Below are 21,654 nucleotides of genomic sequence, written 5' to 3' on the forward strand. Positions count from 1 at the left end.
CATAACAGCCAGGTTCCTGACAAAGAAATCTTGAAAATATTTATTCATGTATTTATTTTTGGCTTATGATTTGAGAATACCCTGGTATTCTGAAAATATAGTTCAACATTTTACTGGCTTAATAAGATTTCTCAGACTGACCAGATACAGACACACTGATCCACCATTACTCCAAGGTTGTCTTTGTTTAGATTTGCTGCATATTTTATATATATTTTATTCACTAGGGAGCTTTGCCTCCTGCTCACTTCGCTCACCATTCCCCCGGCCTGTGCTACGCTTCAGCCACTTCACGTCTCTGCTGCTCCTGTATGTGGATTTCACTTTCACCAAACAACAAATCTTTTAACTCTCGTGGATACTCCTCTTCATTAGGAAGAATTACTACTTTTTCCTGATAACAACACAAATTAGATGATCTACAAGTCTCCGACTTAAAGTTTAAAGCTAAACAGTATATTCAACCTCTTTTCGCTGTTCCATTATTTCACCGATTAATAATTTTGTTTGCGCTAATGCGATCTTTACTATCATTTTTTTGAGACTTTTGAATTTTAGTGCTTTCATTATCTCTAACCTGCTCTGCATGTGTATTGTGGCAATGTTTTTGAACCTCTTTACCACGTTCTACTTTGTCATCTACTCTTTGTCTTTTATTTCCGGCCTGGGCATAGTTAAATCTCGGCACAAAGTCTCATCTCGCGGGACTTGAAAGTATCTCTCTGAAAAAGTCACACTTTGTCTCAGGCTAAAAAGTCTCGTCTCGTCCCAGGATTTTCTTGTATGATAGAGAGATACTGTATATTGTCCAAACATGCTTAATGTAGATATAGCATCATGGAGACTGTAAATTAGGTCTACGTAATAATGATAATACATTTTATAGCTCACTAGACAAGTCAAGTCGTGACAGTAAAGATACTATAAACATATAAACCTATAAATACTTAAAACTTTAAAAAAAAGCAAAAAAGTTAAAGCAACCAGCTGAAGATTGTTATATTATCTTATAACCAGACTCTATTGGTTCCACCCAATCCTATATTTTGACCAACATTTCATTTTTTAATCAGTCTGCAGCATTTCACAGATTTGTTGTCATTGAATGATTTACAGGATGTCATCTTTTTCATTAGAATTAAACCTGGTTGTTTGGATATTCCAGAATGTTTTGCTGATTCTCTGACACCCTCAACTCTACATGTATTCTTAATACTCTTCTGTGCTTCAGAACTCCTACAGATATTCAGTCATAGTGCTTATTGTTAGGGACAACTGTACAAAGTTTCTGGTGCACAGCAGCATTTATAAAATACAGCATACCATATAAGCTAATTGTATCTTTCATTTCATTAAGATCAGATTAAAAATACTTATATGGGCCAAAATCAGTGCACCCAAAACAATTTTGCAATTATTGTATTTAGTCATTGGTTTACACCAGATCCACGAGATATGTCTTCAGTAAAGTTTTGCAGGACTTAGCCACATGGGTCATATATGGTGTGATAAGCCAGCCCCCACACACAGATAGACACGACACCAGATGTCCAGAACACACACTTTTATTTTCATTCTTCTGCACACAGCGCCTCTCAATGTCCTTCTAGCCAAACTCAGTCCCTTCTTTCCTTCACTCTCCCAGTACTTCTGCCATCTCTACTCCTCCCCTCACAAGCTCTGTCTTCTTCCTCCCAACTCCGGTCCTGTAATGGAGTGAAACTGCCCCTTTTATACTGTCCCGGATGTGCTCCAGGTGCTTCCTGATGATCTTCTGACGGCACTTCCTGGTGTGGTGGAAGTGCTGCAGTCCAGGGCTCCATAATCCTCCGGGCACCCCCTGGCGGTGGACATGGGTCCCAACAGGAATGAGCTGCTAAGCTCTGATCCCGTGGCCCCCATGCAGACCAGGGCGGCTGCCCTCTCATGGCCCAGGGAAGGTATTGTCCCTCTACTGGTCCTTACAGGCATCCCGGCTGGGCAGGATCCCCGGCCGTCCGCCACAGTGGTTAGTTTAAAACATTATTTCCTTAAACATTTATTTATACATCCTCATAACTAATAATAATACAGGTTTAATATTCAGTACAATACCGATGAAAACTATGGAAATGCTTTTGTGACATATACTGTACTGTCTCACATCTTCCACAATGAAATTTGTAGAATGTTCAAGGTGATGCTCTCTACCAGTATTTGCTTTTTAATAAATGTGAACCACAGTTACACAAACTTGTGAAAAGAAAAAAACAATAGGTAGGCAAAAATGTAGAAAGTGATAGTAATAAAATCCTAACAGCTAATATAAGTTATAACGTCTGATTCAGCAATGGAAACGGTACCAACATTTTAATGATGAGACATTCTGAATGCTGGTGACTTCAAACAAGGAAACCAATGTTTATCAGTATGTTCCATTCATGGACACTACAAATAAAATTAACATTCAGAAGAAACTATGTAACGAAAAAGGAAAGGAAACAGTTTTTGTCAATGTTACAATCTGTTTCAATTACAAACTCAATTCTGATCAGGCCAGTCAATCAAAAATAGGTAAGATTGAATATCTATCTATCTATCTATCCATCCATCCATCCATCCATCCATCTATCTATCTATCTATCTATCTATCTATCTATCTATCTATCTATCTATCTATCTATCTATCTATCTATCTATCTATCAGAAAATCATTTTTGTCACAATCACAGTCATACACTAATGTTGTCACCTTGTGCCCTACTGAGCTCATTGATGTTGTTGTCTTTACGCACTGGTATTAATGTCTTCACTTTCCAGTATATTATCTATTCAGCTGTTTTGGAAATGTACTTCTAAAGTAAAGTGTATTAGTACTATGATAGGTTTATAGTGTTTATGCATATTAAGAGTGAGTGGTAGTGGGTGAATTAAGTTTTTTGGTATTTTTTGATACATACTGGATTTTTTGTGTATCATAAAATTAAATGTAATATAGAAGATAAATGAATATTTGGTTTACAAAGTGAACCTTTGAAATATGGGAAATTTGTATGGGGAATTTCCAACTGTATTTTGTTCTTTGTGACAGGTTGTAAATGTAGTGAAACAGTCTAACATATTAGGGTAAAAAAATATCAAAATCAGCAAAAATGGTCTCAGAAATGTAATGCATGCTATCAGATTAACATTTTTTGTTAAAAAAAAAGGAAATAGTAATTTCTGTATTGCTGTTCAGCTGATTTTATAATAAAAACATAGATACACATCACCCTAGTACTGTAGTTTTATTTTGGTGCTGCTGAGACACAGAAATCTGAAACCCAGTTTGCTTTCTGATGGCTAATCATTGTTGCTGTATATTTTTTTAAATGAGCACTTTTTGCATATTGGCAGGAGCGCGTTATGCTGGGAGCAGTTGGAGCCTATGACTGGAATGGAACAGTGGTCATGCAAAATGGAAATGACTTCATAATTCCAAACAACAGTGCATTTAACACTCCACCAATGGGTACATATGACGCTCTTGCTGGGTATATTGGTAAGTTATTCAGAAAATCTGCATACAATTGCTAATGAGGTTAATCTTTAAATTGCTTTAAGTTGCACTTTCTTACTTTGTTGATTATTTTTTACTGTTTTCTAAACTGGCAAAAATGTGATGTATAGTAGTGGTTAGCAGTGCTCTCAGCCCCAAAATCTTGATTTTAAATTCTGGCCTAGGATCCTTCTATTTGGAGTTTTCATACTTTCACTGCATCTATGTAGGTTTTTTCCAGGTACCCCAGCATTATTAGCTCATTGCAAAGATGTTCATTTAAATGGAAATTCTGAATTGGCCCCATTTCAGTGTTTCTGTATATTCCTTGGAATGTACTGGCGTTGCAATGTAAGGTTGGCTACTGCTTTGTGTGTGATGCTGCTGAGATCTACTTTGACAAGCACAACTCTGAAAAGGGCTTCAGTGGGTTTGATGATGGATGGGTGGATATTTTATAAATTACTACAAATGTTCACCAGATGAAGAATTAGTCTGTTATTTGCTGCCTTAAGATAAATCCTGAAACAATGATGTAGGGGTGCAGAGAGAAAATGTTTGAAAGAAACTTTTACAAAAGAATGTCATATTATAAATACATATAATGCAGACCCCCGTGACCCTGTAGTTATGATATAGCGGGTTGGATAATGGATGGATGGATAACAAGGAAGTTTTGTATCTGAAGATGCCATTTTTGGAACCATTAGGCAATAGGAATGAACCAGCAGTGTTAGTTTTAATGTTCTCATTAGATGATTTTAGATGGATTTAGATGGATGAGTCTCATTGATGTTCTCCCTGAGTTTTTCACCCAAGACATGCAGCTCAGGTTAACTGTTGCCTAGAAAACGGCCTCATGAGAAGGTGTGCATGAGTAGACCATGTGATAAACTTGACCTTGTCTGTGACAGGTTCCCAATTCGTCCTAAATGCCACTTGAATAGGCTCTCTCCTCCCACTGCCCTGAATTGAATGAGCCTTGTCTGTGATTATTATTATTATATTATTTTTTTGTTAAAGTATTATTACTCTAGATGTAATATTTGCACTTTCTATAGCAAGAGTTCCTAAAGTGGTCGATATCGACCCCCTGGGGTCGATTTGAACTTTCTAGGGGTCGATAGATTCAATAAAAAAATTTGGGGGTCGACGACAGCAAAATAGACCCCCTTACTACTGCTATTTGTTTGCTACTTCAAAATATCTGTGATTCCAATAGGTACCTAATTAAGAAGTAAAATAATTAAAAAAAAAACACATTACATACCAAACTTGTGAATGAAAAGGTAAAATGTGTCATTAAAAGAGTCACACGTAAGAATACATGAAAATACATGAAGCACAAACATGTCTGTGCATTGTCCTATTGAACGTATCAAAGCAAGAGTGGACATGAAAAACCATTGCATGTCCGCACTTGCTCATGGTGGGACGAGTCGATGGATATTCGATATTAGCAGAATCTATCAGTCTTGTACGGTCATGCTTTCATAAAACACTATAAACTGGTTAATTTCATGTGACATGTACTTATTTGTGATTTGAACTTTGAATATACAGTAATCCCTCCTCGATCGCGGGGGTTGCGTTCCAGAACCCCCCGCGATAGATGAAAATCCGCGAAGTAGAAACCATAAGTTTGTATGGTTATTTTTATATATTATAAGCCCTTATAAACTATCCCACACTGTTAACATTATTAGAGCCCTCTAGTTTAAACTGTGCTCCATGACAAGACAGAGATGACATTTCTTTCTCACAATTAAAAGAATGCAAACATATCTTCTCTTCAAAGGAGTGTCTGCATCAGGAGTAGATAATTTCAGAGAGAGAGAGCGCTCGCAAAGAAAAGCAAACAATCAAAAAATCAATAAGTGTGCTTTTAAGTATGCGGAAGCACCGCGATAATGCGGCATTTCTTAGAGGAGCGTCCGTATCATCTAGGCAAACAGCCTCTGTGCAAACAGCCCCTCTGCTCACACCCCCTCCGTCAGGTGCAGAGAATGTCAGAGAGGGTGAGATAGACAGAGACAAGCAAACAATCGAGCACCGCGCAGGAAGCATATCTTATAGCATTGAGGAGTTTTAGTTAATATGTAATACATGCTCTGATTGGGTAGCTTCTAAGCCATCCGCCAATAGCGTCCCTTGTATGAAATCAACTGGGCAAACAAACTGAGGAAGCATGTACCATAAATTAAAAGACCCATTTTCCGCAGAAATCCGCGAACCAGCAAAAAATCCGTGATATATATTTAAATATGCTTACATTTAAAATCTGCGATAGAGTGAAGCCGCAAAAGTCGAAGCGCGATATAGCGAGGGATTACTGTAATTATTTATTGAGGAGCAGTACTACGAAAAAGAAAATCAGAGGACACAGTTTATTTATTCGAGTTTGAACAAAAATCTTCTGTTTCAAGTAAATAGATACTTTATTGTTTTTTTTTATCACGGGGCTGTCGAAATTGTTTGTTAATAAAAGTTTTTATTTCTTCAGATAATAATATGACTGAATCAAAAAAGAAATGCAGACAGTACAGCTTGGACTATTTGTACTTATTTTGAATTTACATATTTATTTCATAAATATCAAAAATGTAAAAAAAACTCTGCTTGTATTTTTTTGCTTTAATTTTCGTTAGTGCAGGTTTCGATATTAAATGCTGCACAAGATAATGCCATATTCTATAGTTCTTTTATCTTTTTCAATCATTAATTACAAGTGATTAAAATGGAAAGTTGGATATCTAATGAAATATTTAATATTACACACTGTACAAATGTATTAATTTGAGTAAGTAAAGTAAATGTCTAGGGGGTCGATGGTTTTAAAAGTTTTTGGTAAAGGGGTATGCAGCCAATAAAAGTTTTGGAACTCTTGTTCTATAGGCTTAAGCCGTGTTCTTTCTCCTGTGATGTTGCTGCCCCTCTCCAATGTTCATTGTGCTGTAGTGTTAATCAAATATCTTCTTTTTTCTCACAACTAATATTTTGTGTATATTTTGAATACCATCTGACTGTAAAAAATCAAGCAAAAATCACAAATACTAGATATTAGAACAGTCAGCAATAAGAGGTGTTCTGAGACTTACGTTTCCTTATAAGGTTCTAAGATGAAGTACTCATTATTAGTCTCTACAGCTGCAGAGTTTGACCATCTGTTAATAAAAAAAAAGACACTGGATCATATTTGTTAGCAAGCGTTTATTATACAGTACAGGTTTAGCACACATCACAACCACAAACCCAGTCATCTGGCACATCATCAAGACGTAAAACTTCTCTTGCAATGGCTTAGTTGCTGAACAATACATTCTACAGACATTCCTTGTTAGACAGTTTAATAAAAACAAAGGAAGCCTGAAGGAAAAGCAAAGCACTGCTCATCTGTTTAAGGAAAATGAAAATGGTGAAACAGGATGGCTTGTTTCCATAGAAGAGTAATCCTATTGTATAAAAAAACCTTTCAAAGCTGTAGTACTAATGACTTGAAACATGCAATAATATTTTAAAGTTGCTTTATATCACTTGGTAAGGAAAAAAGAAAGAAATGTGTTTATTTTGAAGGGGATAGTGCTAATATCCCATATACATATCATATATACTGTAGTTGCTGTGAACTGCTGGCACCTTTTCTTGAGCCTTATAGCAACTCCAGTAATCAATCAACCTTGGCTATCAAGATTCCAAGACATAAAAACTGAAAGCTGTACAACCAGACATGCTTAACAGCCACTTCATCGAAGCTCCGTTTCTGTCCTTGTGGAGGTGATGCACCAGACCGAAATGGGTTCTTGTCATTACAAGTTATAACTTCAGGATACAATCAAACACACACAAGGAAGATGGCAAAAGGAAGTGCCTTGTTTTGCATCTCATCTTAGACAGCAATCAGCTGAACAACAATGTCTATTTATATAGCAAATTTTCATACAAACAATGTAGCTCAAAGTGCTTTACAAAAAATCAAAAGAAAGTTACGTGAGAAGAAAAAAATAACTAATATTGGGCACAAATATTAATGAGTAAGTAACAAAGAACAAACAAATCTATACAATCTTATAAAACAGATATATATCTAGTAGAAGATTAGCTTCCTTATATACAATTTCATGATGTAAGACTGTAAAGATGAGTCCGGTGATGAGGTCTAATGGCCAGGAGGACAGAAAAAACAAAAATAAATGGTGGGAGTCCAAGGCCAAAACACTGCTCAGTGCCCACTGGGCATTCTACCCAACATAAATGTGCTTAAATCATTCCTCATTGTTTCCAGGCTTTGTCTTAGAGGATTTAATGAAGTTGGTCTCATGGACAGCTGAAGCACCTGCCTTTATTCCAGCATCACAAACAGCTGCACAGTACCTTGATTAGGCGGTGGTGCAAAATGCTACTACAGAAGAATCAGAAAAGAAAACAGAGAAAAGTAGAGATTGTAAATCCCTGAAGAATATTATACTTCTATGTCTATGTCATCCGTTAAGAGTAAAATTGAACTATAGCTCCAAAAAAAGCTAAATTAAAACAATGGGTTTTTATTTGTTTTTGAAAACGTATGGCGTATCTCTCTTGGTAAACTATTCCAGATTTTAGATTCATAACAGCATAAGGCCACTTCACCACTTCTTCTAAGACTGGAACTATGAGCAGACAACCATTAGAGGATCTAAGGTTATGACTTGAAGTGTAGGGGAACAGGGATTCCAAAATAGATAGATAGATAGATAGATAGATAGATAGATAGATAGATAGATAGATAGATAGATAGATAGATAGATAGATAGATAGATAGATAGATAGATAGATAGATAGATACTTTATTAAACCCATGGGGAACTTCACATACTCCAGCAAGCAGCATACTGATAAAGAAAATATTAAATTAAAGAGTGATAACAATGCAGGTATACAGACAGACAATATCTTTGTATAATGTTAACGTTTACCCCCCCAGGTGGAACTGAAGAGTCACATAGTGTGGGGGAGGAAGGGACAAGATTATTTAATGCTTTAAGCACTATTAGTAATATTTGAAAGTCAGTTCTGAATGACAAAGGGTAACCAATGTAACAACACTAAAAGTGATGTGATGTGCTCAGATTTTCTTTTTCTAGTTAAGATTCTGGCTTCTGCATTCTGCACTGATTGCAAAAGACTGATATCTTTCTTATGTAGTCTTGTTAGAAGTGCATTGCAGCAATCTAGCTGACTAAAAACAGAAGTGTGGATTGATTTTCAGCGTCTTGTAAAGTTATAAGAGGTCTAACTTTTATTATATTCCCTAAGTGAAAAAATGCAGTCCTTGTAATCTCATTAATATGTGATTTAAAGTTTAGGTCAGAGTCCATGATTACCCCTAAATTCTATTCCACCGCCTTGACTTTTAAACCAGATTCACTGTAGCCTTCCATTTGCTTTATCTTTACCACATTTTTCTTCTTTCTATTTTATCTCCCCTATTTCTCTGAAATTGCAACAGTACTTTTAGCAAATTACTCTTTGTTTTCTTCTGCTCATGCCTTTAAGGTTAAAGCATTAATCAAAATTGTTCTGTTTGAACACAGAGATTACTTTGCAAATGACTGTGGCACGTGACATCTTTTCTCTGACAGATCCATCCAGCCATTTATTTACTTTCAACTGCCTAATTCAGTTCAGGTTCACGCAGGCCCTGAGTCTGTGCTGGATGGAAGTTAACTTCCACTAACACATTTTTCCATACATGATCATCATACTCTTTAGAAAATGACCACTGAAAAATCTTTAAAATTAGATTAAACTTGATCATGGGTTGAAATTATTTAGATTACATGTCTCAACATTTTCAAGGAGTTGAAGGTTAATGTGGATTGAAGTTTAATTTTTTAAGTTGTTTAGCAAAGAAGAATCCATTTGTCTTGTGTTTTAATTTTCCTCTGATTTTCAGTCTAATTTGTATTCTTTATCATGTACTTATTATAGTGTTAAAAAGCAACTTTTCCAGTGTACACCATATTTTCATCACTTAATGCTACCAGCAATTAACTCTTTTTCCAGGTTATGATGTCCACTCTGCGTCTGTGGCCGATGGAGTGCTTTACATTGCAGGAGCTCCACGGTACAATCATACTGGAAGAGTTATTGTGTATACCATGAATGGTGATAAGATGAACATCAAACAGACAATAAATGGAGAACAGGTAAATAACATTATGTTTCAGACACTGTGTTTTCATTATACAGTTCATCAATGCAAAGCACAACCATTCTGTTTAAAATACCCATATGTTACAGTTTGATCTCTTTGAAATTATAACTTCTTCTCAGGAATCCTTCATGATTTTCTGAATGATATGGGCACACATTTTTGAGCAATGTGTAAAGAGCAGCTGTTGACTTTGGAAATGTGTTTCTTTCTGTCTTTAACTGTAACTCTTAGTTTGCTTAGGCTATAAACAGATTAAACTTTGTAAGGCTATGCCACAGAAATTTACCTTCTAATTTTCTTAGAACTTTAAACAATTTGTTAAAAAAATATTCATCTCTTTTTAACTTTATAAATCTCTCCGTAATGGGTGGCATGGTGGCGCAGTGGTAGTGCTGCTGCCTCGCAGTTAGGAGACCTAGGTTCGCTTCCCGGGTCCTCCCTGCGTGGAGTTTGCATGTTCTCCCTGTGTTTGCGTGGCTTTCCTCCCACACTCCAAAGACATGCCGGTTAGGTGGATTGGCGATTCTAAATTGTGTTTGTGTGTGTCCTGCGGTGGGTTGGCACCCTGCCCAGGATTGATTCCTGCCTTGTGCCCTGTGTTGGCTGGGATTGGCTCCAGCAGACCCCCGTGACCCTGTAGTTAGGATTCGTCAGGTTGGAAAATGAATGGATGAAATCTCTCCGTATGGTTGACCGCGAGTGTTATCAGATTATGATCCGGATCATTCAAATGTATAAAGGATTCCTGAGTGAAGAAATCATGCTTGCATTTTATAATGTTTTTACTATTGTTAAGGAAATTCATCAGAAGTCCTTTGTCATTCTTTAAAAAAGTAATTATCCCATTACCTTCAATAACTAACTTCAACAAATGCAGCCAGATGTTTACAATAATTGCTAATTGGGTGGTCAAATTGATGAAGGTAAAATCAACCCATTGCTCCATGGTGAACCATTACAGCTAAGTAACTCTGGAGGGTTTCCTCCCATTAACGTTTTTGTTTAGGTTCTGACACAGTATGTTTATAGTTTTTAGGTTAGGATTTTAAGTTGCTTAGTATAAAATTTTCAGTTTCATGTTATTAACTGTCCGTAAAGTATCCAGCCATGTAAAATTAAAATAGATACATTTATTGAAGAAGATACAAGAAACATTGTACTAGGGACAATGACAACCTAGTCCTCTTCAAAGTAGACACCTTGGGCGCTCACACAGTTCTCCCAGTGTCTCTTCCACTGTTCAAAACACTCTGCAAAATCATTTGTTAGAATCTCCAACAGCTGCCTCGTAATATTTTCCTGAATCTCATCAAGATTCTGAAATCTCTTGTCTTTCAAAGGTGATTTTAGTTTTGGGAAAGTCCAGGACATGGATCCCTTTCAATAGATTCTGGGCCATCTTTGAAGTGTTTGTGTCACATTTTTATTTGTGTTACATGCTACATTCATTGCATCGTCTCTGAAAGCCTTCTGAATCATCTGAATAGTTTTCGTGAACGAATGTTCGGTCTTACTGCAAAATTTAATGCAGATTCATTACTCTACTCGGCCAGTCATTTTGGAATGCGATGGCCAGACAGTACACATGCTCACTCAACGGCATCTAGCCACCCACTGACTAGTCCAGTCATTGTTCACACTTGTGAATTCCAGTCCACTCTTCTTGGCTGACATATATATATATATATATATATATATATATATATATATATATATATATATATATATATATATATATATATATATATATAGTCACAAAAATGACATGAAGTCATCAAAATGGTTTGGGGCAGCCACCTGTATAATGTGCCTTGGCTGCAAAAGGGTTAAATAATTGGAAGATGTTCACAAGTATGAGTCCAAAACAGAACTGACTTTGGTTGCTAAAGATGACGGCTTTATATGCTGAGACTGGAAGTGACACCGGCACCGGAAGTGACATCATCATATATATATATATATATATATATATATATATATATATATATATATATATATATATATATATATATATATATATACAATGCATCCGGAAAGTATTCACAGCACATCACTTTTTCCACATCGTGTTATGTTACAGCCTTATTCCAAAATGGATTAAATTCATTTTTTTCCTAAGAATTCTACACACAACACCCCATAATGTCAACGTGAAAAAAGTATACTTGAGGTGTTTGCAAATTTATTAAAAATAAAAAAACTGAGAAATCACATGTATATAAGTATTCACAGCCTTTGCTCAATACTTTGTCGATGCACCTTTGGCAGCAATTACAGCCTCAGGTCTTTTTGAATATGATGCCACAAGCTTGGCACACCTATCCTTGGCCAGTTTCGCCCATTCCTCTTTGCAGCACCTCTCAAGCTCCATCAGGTTGGATGGGAAGCGTCGGTGCACAGCCATTTTAAGATCTCTCCAGAGATGTTCAATCGGATTCAAGTCTGGACTCTGGCTGGGCCACTCAAGGACATTCACAGAGTTGTCCTGAAGCCACTCCTTTGATATCTTGGCTGTGTGCTTAGGGTCGTTGTCCTGCTGAAAGATGAACTGTCACCCCAGTCTGAGGTCAAGAGCGCTCTTGAGCAGGTTTTCATCCAGGATGTCTCTGTACATTGCTGCAGTCATCTTTCCCTTTATCCTGACTAGTCTCCCATTTCCTGCCACTGAAAAGCATCCCCACAGCATGATGCTGCCACCACCATGCTTCACTGTAGGGATGGTGTTGGCCTTGGGATGAGCAGTGCCTGGTTTCCTCCAAACGTGACGCCTGGCATTCACACCAAAGAATTCAATTTTTGTCTCATCAGACCAGAGAATTTTGTTTCTCATCATCTGAGAGTCCTTCAGGTGCCTTTTGGCAAACTCCAGGTGGGCTGCCATGTGCCTTTTACTAAGGAGTGGCTTCCGTCTGGCCACTCTACCATACAGGCCTGATTGGTGGATTGCTGCCTAGATGGTTGTCCTTCTGGAAGGTTCTCCTCTCTCCACAGAGGACCTCTGGAGCTCTGACAGAGTGACCATCGGGTTCTTGGTCACCTCCCTGACTAAGGCCCTTCTCCCCCGATCGCTCAGTTTAGATGGCCGGCCAGCTCTAAGAAGAGTCCTGGTGGTTTCAAACTTCTTCCACTTATGGATGATGGAGGCCATTGTGCTCATTGGGACCTTCAAAGCAGCAGAAATTTTTCTTTAGCCTTCCCCAGATTTGTGCCTCGAGACAATTCCTTTGACTTCATGCTTGGTTTGTGCTCTGACATGAACTCTCAACTGTGGGACCTTAATTAGGCAGGTGTGTGCCTTTCCAAATCATGTCCAATCAACTGAATTTACCACAGGTGGACTCCAATTAAGCTGCAGAAACATCTCAAGGATGATCAGGGGAAACAGGATGCACCTGAGCTCAATTTGGAGCTTCATGGCAAATCTGTGAATACTTATGTACATGTGCTTTCTCAATTTTTTTATTTTTAATAAATTTGCAAAAACCTCAAGTAAACTTTTTTCACATTGTCATTATGGGGTGTTGTGTGTAGAATTCTGAGGAAAAAATGAATTTAATCCATTTTGGAATAAGGCTGTAATATAACAAAATGTGGAAAAAGTGATGCGCTGTGAATACTTTCCTGATGCACTGTGTTATCCACATGCCCTCATTGAAAGAGCTCTGTGAGGCTTTCAGAAAGATGGTTATAGATGTCTGTATATCTGGGAAGTGATTTAAAAACATGTCTGAATGTAAATCAACCATTCTACTGTTCTTTAAGATAATCCACAAGTACTGAAGATTTCAAACAACTGCCAACTTGTTTAAGCCAGACTGCCCCAGCAGGTTCAGCGCTAGAGTACAAACACAAGGTGCTGAAAGAAGTCTCTAAGAACATCAGAATATCATTATGGAACCTACATGTAGCTCTTGTTAATGTTGATGTCAAAGTGCATGAATCTACCGTTAGAAAGCACAAATTAGGTTTACATTGAAGGTTGGAAAGCCTTGTACTTCAGAAGGAACACAAAGGCAAGACTAAAGTTTGTCCATGAACATTAAGGCAAAGACCAGAACGTCTGGAACAATGTGCTCAAAGATAGAGTTAATTGGCCACAGTATGAGAAAACATGTTTGATGAAAACCTAAGACAGCATTTGACCGAAAGAACCTGACCTCAACTTGTGAAATATTATGATTTTGGGTTGCTTTGTTCCACTGGGTACTAAGCAGCTCACCGCCACAGAATCCACTAGGAATTCTTCAATGTACCAGATGGTAATTAAAGATAATATTAGACCATCTGTCAGAAGATTGTAGCATAATCAAAAGTGGACCGTGCAACATGAAAATGACTATAAACATACTGGTAACTCCACCAAGGAGTGACTGTAAAGAAAGAAACAGAGGGTTCTGATATGGCTAAGTCAAAGCCTGGATCTGAGTTCCATTGAGATGCTGAGAGGGATTTGAAATGAACTGTACATTCAAGACACCCCTCAAACATCACACAGCTGAAAGAATTCTGAATGGAGGAGTAAGAAACACTTTCTACCACTTGATGTCAGAGACTGTTAGACAGTTACAGGAAATGCCTGCTTGGAGTTGTTTCTGCCAAAGGGGGCAATACCAGTGATTATGGTGTACTTAGCTTTTCAACAGACAGGAATGGCATATCTGCTCATTTGTCTTTAAATAAATACATTTTCATTTTATTTTCCAATTACATCACCTTTATCTAAAGATATTGTTTAAATGAAGATTAAATCTGGATATGTCCACATATGTTAAAAAAAAACATTTTATGTTATATACTTATCTTATCACGTGACTTTATATATTGCAATATGTTATTGGATTTATTAAATATGTTTACCTAATATATTTTCAAGCATATAAAAAGGGAGTACAATTCTGAAATATTTTTTTTTACTGCAGGACAGATAGATTTAATGAAAGACATAGATAGATAGATAGATAGATAGATAGATAGATAGATAGATAGATAGATAGATAGATAGATAGATAGATAGATAGATAGATAGATAGATAGAAAGTATATGTCTTTAAGATAATTAAAATAGACATATTGAATTGACAGAAAAAAACACTCTAGGTAGCTGTTACAATACATCGTAATATCTATTCACAGTATGTGCTCCTTGAAACACTACTGAAGAATTAACCATTGCAAGTTACTGTTATAACTTAACGTGGTGTAAAAAAAGCACACTTGTAACCATAGACTAATGGAATGCTTGCAAAAAAGTTTTGCTGACACAAAGAACCCTGAGCCTCCTCAGTATCTACAACTAATGCTTCCCTTTTTTCTGTATAACCTATATGATTGCAGAAATCCAGATTTCTGTCCAGGTTCATTCCCCAGAACTTTATGCCAGAACTACCTCAATTTCATTTCTATGGATAAAAACTGGAGTCACAATTATTTATAAGCTTGCTAAAATACAAATACAAAATGTATGACAGAAAACAATGCTGAAAAATTCAATAAAAAAGGAAAGCAAAAAATTACTCATCATGTACTGAAAGGTGTAAGTAAATATTGTTATCCATGAATTGTGATTTTTTTTCTTTAAAAAGTTTTCCTTTTTCTCTAGATTGGCTCATATTTTGGAAGCGTCCTGACAACAGTTGATGTGAACAATGATAGCATTACTGACATTCTCCTGATTGGTGCTCCAATGTTTATGGGGCCGGAAAGAGACGAGCAGGGGCAGGTGTATGTGTACACACTTAACAAGGTTAGTGGTGAGAGTCCTGGTTAAAAGAAGTCATTCCCTATCACGTACTGACTAGGTCTAAATATACTATTTTAATGTTTTTGTGTGATATCCACCTTGTGGAATGACTATAGTTGAAACTGCAACTATGGCAGGTAATGGACAGTTATATTTGATGCTTTCTCATTTAGCAAAGTCACATGCTGTGTGGTCTCAAATATCCAAAGTTTCACATCTCTTTTAAATTTCACAGTACATAAGTTGGGATAGTGCTTTTATAGGCCATAACAATGGAATCTTTCTCTGAAATGAATTGCAAATGATTATTCTAGGGCTTTTAAAATCTATTAAAAAAGAGCAAAGTAAATTGTTTTCTGTCAAACTATTTTTGTTAAATATTACTGTGTGACAAATTAGGGTTTGCTCGCACCCTTGTACTCTCGTCAGACACCAGATAAAAAGTCCAATTATTATTTATTATAATAATAATGTGCACAAAGCACCCTCCACTCCCAAATACTCAATAAACAATACAATGCAATAATCCAATCCTCCAAACTCCCAGACGCTTAGCCACCCTGCCTCCCAACTCAGCTCGTCCGTCTGGGATCTCCCACAGTCCTTTATACTCCTTGACCCGGAAGCGTTTCACCCTCTCTGTCCATATGACCTGGAACACGTCCGGGTCAGATAAAAATCCTTTTTTTTCTTCACCCAGGAAGCACATCGTTCTCTTTGTCCACGTGACTATGACGTACTTCCTGGGCGTAAGGCAAATAGTCTCTGGGCCTCCCTGCAGCGACTCCTGGCAGCCCCCATGGTATCCAGCAGGGCTGTGAATAAAGACTCCAATGTCCATAATGCCCTGCTGGTCTTCGGGGGAACCTCCATACTGCAGGGAGGGCTCCACCTGGCGGCGTGGGGGTATTGGCCGGGATGAACTGCCGGCCATACATCACAACTGAAAAACAAATAGAAATGGAGCCCAGATGGGAAATTAAAAATATAGAGCATCGTTTATTTTTCCATTCACTCATAAATCAACACCTTTTATTTTAATTCAGGATGACAGGGAAATTGAGCCTAAACCGCAAAAAAAAAAAAAAAAAACAATCCAGGACCAGTGCCTATGCCTTAGCATGCAGGTCTTTTGGATGGGAGATAAACCGTGGAGTGTCCTTTGTGCTCATGAGTATGTGTACACTACATACAGATATAAATCAAAGAACAATTTGAACTTATCTTCCTAAAACTGTGAGACAGCAGAGCTGTTACATCTAGATATTCACAAATGCTACTCTCTTTAAAAGCTTTCAGGCAAGGGTGAAATTTACCATGAAATAAACAATGTGTGTGTGTGTGTGTGTGTGTTGTAAAAACGGCACCCGAGTGTTTCCTTTCCCCCATGCCCCATCACCTTCTTCGGTGGCAGAAAGGTTTATATCTTTAAAGCAGGTAGGGGTGTTTAAGATCAGAGAGGTCCCCTCTGCAGCTAGACAAAGTTGGCTTTGAATAGCAACTTGCACAACTGGGTCTAAAATTTGTTATCATGATTGCAAATTAGTAAAGTCTGCATGATTTGTTTAAAGGCACTGCTTTAAATAACAAAGAAAGAAAAGATTAATTTTATAAGAAGACAAATTAAAGTTCTCCTACTGTAGAGAAGCATTTCTATTCACTTTAAATAACAAGAAAAGAAGATTAATTTTATAAGATAAGACAAAATAATGTCCACCTCCTTTACAGAAGCACTCGTGTTCACGTTGCCAATGCTATATTATGTCTAAAGGATAATTTCATCGCTTCAGAGATACAGAAACTGCAGTATAAGTCCACAGATACTGTATATACAGTTTCAGGTCCAGCAACATAAAGCAATCAGATTGAAGGAATAAGGTAACTGGCTTGGAACACTACCAGTTGTAAACAAAACACAGAGGCACAGATACAGGGTTGCTGAATCCTCAGGCAATCCCAGTATATCATGGTGTCTAAACAAGAATTAATGTGTCATGTAAGAAACATCTTTCCAGATGCAAGTCGCAGATCACACAGGAGAAAGATAGGGGTGGCGCCACTTATGAAGTTGGTGAGGTGGAAGGGATGGGACCAGGAGCCCCAGAACCAGAAGTAATGTCATGAGCCAGTGATATGCTGGTTTCTGGATCTGCAGAGGAGAGGAGAAATATTATCAGACAGTGCCAACATGTGGGTTGGGGTGGAATTACAAGTTGACAAGCCAGGAAGCTGTTTTCAAAGCATGCATGTATAACGCAGCAGAATCCTGAATCATTCAGGTCCTGTGAAAAAATGCTGAAAGATTTATATTAATATTTGTGCTGTTTCCTAAGCAAAATATTTTGGAATGATTCTGGGGATTCTAGCCTTCCCAAGTACAACTTTATGGTTAGGAAAAGATGCAGGAAACCCTCATACTACTAAATCATACCCATACAACACAAGAACTTTAAATAAAAGAAGCAAAAACCATGGGGTACCCAGAAGTGATTGTGGGCTACAACTTAAAAGGTCGATTGATGAGATTGGAGTTGGGAGAAAGTAGCTCATCTGGTTTCCACTGACTGGAAAATTGTGATTTATAGTGGGCAGGTGGGCTTGCTACCCCAAATGGAATAGTTAGGCACCCTACGTGTATAGGTAGGACTTTTGTGTGTCATACTCTTTCCTCCTGTAATTATTCAATTAATTGTTATTAAGCTGCATTTTGTCTTGTTTATGTTCAGGATCATCTTCCAAGAGCCCCTAAATACTATAATTGCAATAATCTGATCACACATCTAATATTTCCATTGGTAATAATACTGATCATGATATTTACTTTGATAATGATATTTATCTCAGTTAACACCACCTCCATAGCCAAGAAGACCCAGCGGTGTCTCCATTTCCTTTAGCGGCTGAAGAAGGAAAGTCTACCACCCCATATTCTCACCACATCCTACAGGGGCACCGTCGAAAGCGCTCTGACCAGCTGCATTACTGTCTGGTTTGGGAACTGCTGTGTCTCTGACCATAAGATTCTATAACGAATAGTGTACACAGCAGAAAAGATCATTGGGACCTCTCTGCCCTCCATTAAAGACATCTTTATAAAGTGATACAGCATTGTGAAAGACTGCTCCCTCCCCTCCCACAGTTTCTTTGTCCCACTTCCATCTGGCAGAAGGTGGTGTAGCATCCAAACCAGTTCTGTCAGGTTCTGCAACAGCTTCTGCTCCTTGGCTGTCAGGATTCTGACTCTGTGCTGCCCCCTGCAGGCAGGTCTGCTCATAACAGAATATTTATATGCAGTACATTTGCTACATTTATTACTGCTCTTGTTTTTTATTATTACTTGTTGTTATTATTTCATATTATTACTATCTAATTTTGCATGTTCTCCCCATGTCTGCGTGGGTTTCCTCCGGGCGCTCCGGTTTCCTCCCACAGTCCAAAGACATGCAGGTTAGGTGCATTGGCGATTCTAAATTGTCCCTAGTGTGTGTGTGTGTGTGTGTGTGTGTGTATGCGCGCCCTGCGGTGGGCTGGTCGCCCTGCCCAGGGTTAGTTTCCTGCCTGGTGCCTTGTGTTAGCTGGGATTGCCTCCAGCAGACCCCCCGTGACCCTGTAGTTAGGATATAGTGGGTTGGATAATGGATGGATGGATGGATACTATCTAATTCTAGTATTCTAGTATTTTTATTTATTTATCTATATACTATTTGTAGTATATTATAGTTTTTTTTACCAGTCTTGCACTTGTCCTGTGTTTATATACATGTTGTACCCCGGTCCTGAGGAACATCATGGTGTGCCACTGTATGCTGCAATATGATGTATGAATGAAAACAAAGCCACATGGCTTAAATTCACCTATTTCAAGTTTAACAGGATCTGCGCTTCACCAATACCATCTTTGTACATTAGAGTTCAAAGTACTAATAGTCCTGGTATTAAAAGACGTCAGAATCTACTGCTCAAATGCCTTAGTCATAAGTCAAAAAGATGAGCCTGATGGTAACATTTGAAACTTCAAATTGAGACATTTTAACTGTTGCAGAATCAAATGTACAGTATTTGTTTTTAAAAAGAAATAAAATATAACTGAGTTTTCCATCCCTTCACAGCATACATTTGAACTTCAGATGATCCTGAAACCAAAAAATCAGACATGTTGCACAGTACATTCACGATCTTGTACTACTTCAAATAAGAATGAGCCCTGTGGGTCACGGTTTGGGACAGCCATTGCTGCGGTGAAGGATCTTAACCTTGATGGATTTAATGATGTAGTTATTGGAGCTCCGCTGGAGGATGACCACAGGGGTGCCGTATATATCTACCATGGATTAGGCAAATCTATCAGAAAGGAATATGTACAGGTAAGACTTTGGATTTTTAAATCATTTTGATTTATTAATGTGATAAAGCAAGATCTTATATAATTTAATAGAGGTTTAGTGGCCCATAAATGTTACACATTGCATTAGTTTAATAGCAAGTAGCAAATCTGAGCATTACAAATCTCTTATGAAAGTCTTTATAAATGTGTATTTGCTTGGAAGTAATTATTCATATAATTTGACATTCCAGATAGCATTGAGGACCTTGCGGTTATATTTAATCTGTAGATTCCTGCACTATTCCGTTGTTATTTTTTAACACAGGGATAGAATGTTTTCAATTGTTTTTTCCTTTTGTTTCTATGACATAATCTATTTGAACTCAACAATATAATAGTTTGGCATCAAAACTGAATTTTTAGACTCAAATAATTTGGCTACAGTTTTATTAGAACATATTATCTGCCAGCAACTGATGCAGTTTGTAAGTAGTTTATAATTTTTCATTAAAAGTAACCTTTGAGTGCTTACCTGTGTTTTGGTCATTGTACAAAATCACAAAAAGTTTGAAATTCTATATATACAGCCCTTAACAGTTTCATAAATTTTAATATATGTTTTGAATTTTTTGTTACGTATATGAGAAATGAAGCATTTGATCAAGCAGAGGTAAAAGGTAACTATTTAAAGCACATTCTTTCAACTGCAATTACATGAAAATGGCTCTCAAAAGAGTTTCCAACATGTGAACAATGGATTAATATGATAAATGAGCTTTATAACAATGGAGATAAACATTTCTCTCAGGCTGTTGTCTGGGAGTTTTAGCAAACAGTAGCAAACAAGGATTACATTTATTTCTTCTGCAATGTATAACCTGGTGAAAGACTACTATGCAGTAATATTTTTTCATTGACTGAAGGGTGTTTGCTGTGTTCTTCCTTTCTGTACTGTAACACAACAGTCTGTTTACTTATAACCTCAAATATATGCAGTCATATTTTAAATAGTTTACAATTTTATACATTCATAAAAATAATAATACAAAAATGTAAGATGCAAGCAAACCTAGCTTGCTTTTGTTGAATTTTTGCTCAATGTTTGCAGATTCTTACATTATTAAATACATCTTTTAAAAAATTACCCCTTAAATATTCCTTATTGCATGTGCCTTTGTCAAATGGGCGGCAGATAATCTGTTTGTACTACAGTTGCCGCTAATGCAGATAATGGTGGCCATGGACCCAATATACTTTGTGGAAATTGGTTTGGTAGCACGATAAGTAAGAGAAGTCTAGTGTACTAAGAAGAACTGTGCATAAAAAAGTTAAAAGTTTTTAACTTGCAGGTTTTCATGTGTGATGGTATAATGTGGGGAAACTGGTGGAGTTGACAAGCAGTAAAAAAGAAGTATCTTTTATGCAGGAGATTAGATGTTTAGGAGTGAGTGTAACATGTCTGAATGTTAGGAAGCTCAGGTTTTCTGGCAGTATAGTTACAGTGACAGTTGTGGAATGGGTAGACCTGAGGCCAAAAATATCATAGTTCAGATGGCAAATAAGTGTTATATAATTTTAAAGGTAATTGTAGGAACACAACTACTGATTGTGGTTGTAGCATATGCTGGGCAAAATAATGAAAAAGGAGGAATTTTGCGTTGTAGTTATCACATCTGGGGTACCTTCAGAGTAGGTGAACATACTGTGTGATACCTTAGAACAGTGATGGCGAACCATTTAGAAACCAAGTGCCCAAACTGCAATCCAAAACCCACTTATTTATCGCAAAGTGCCAACATGGCAATTTAACCTGAATACCACCTACCACTAAACACCAGTATAACCAAGGAGCTGGTGGTGGATTTTAGGAGGCCCAGGCC

The 21,654-nt window shown here is 37.3% G+C and overlaps 1 protein-coding gene across 1 annotated transcript in view; it reads left to right on the forward strand.

Annotated features, from left to right (window-relative positions):
* itga1 (integrin, alpha 1) overlaps positions 1–21,654 on the forward strand; it is a 165,531-nt gene that overhangs the window by 81,793 nt on the left and 62,084 nt on the right. Inside the window, exons 11-14 of the mRNA XM_039758094.1 lie at positions 3,376–3,520; positions 9,560–9,702; positions 15,310–15,453; positions 19,560–19,814. Coding sequence (XP_039614028.1) covers positions 3,376–3,520; positions 9,560–9,702; positions 15,310–15,453; positions 19,560–19,814 — 687 coding nt within the window. The remainder of the gene's footprint in view (positions 1–3,375; positions 3,521–9,559; positions 9,703–15,309; positions 15,454–19,559; positions 19,815–21,654) is intronic.

The sequence above is a fragment of the Polypterus senegalus genome, chromosome 7 (assembly GCF_016835505.1).
Source record: "Polypterus senegalus isolate Bchr_013 chromosome 7, ASM1683550v1, whole genome shotgun sequence".
In the NCBI taxonomy this organism is placed as follows: Eukaryota; Metazoa; Chordata; class Cladistia; order Polypteriformes; family Polypteridae; genus Polypterus; species Polypterus senegalus.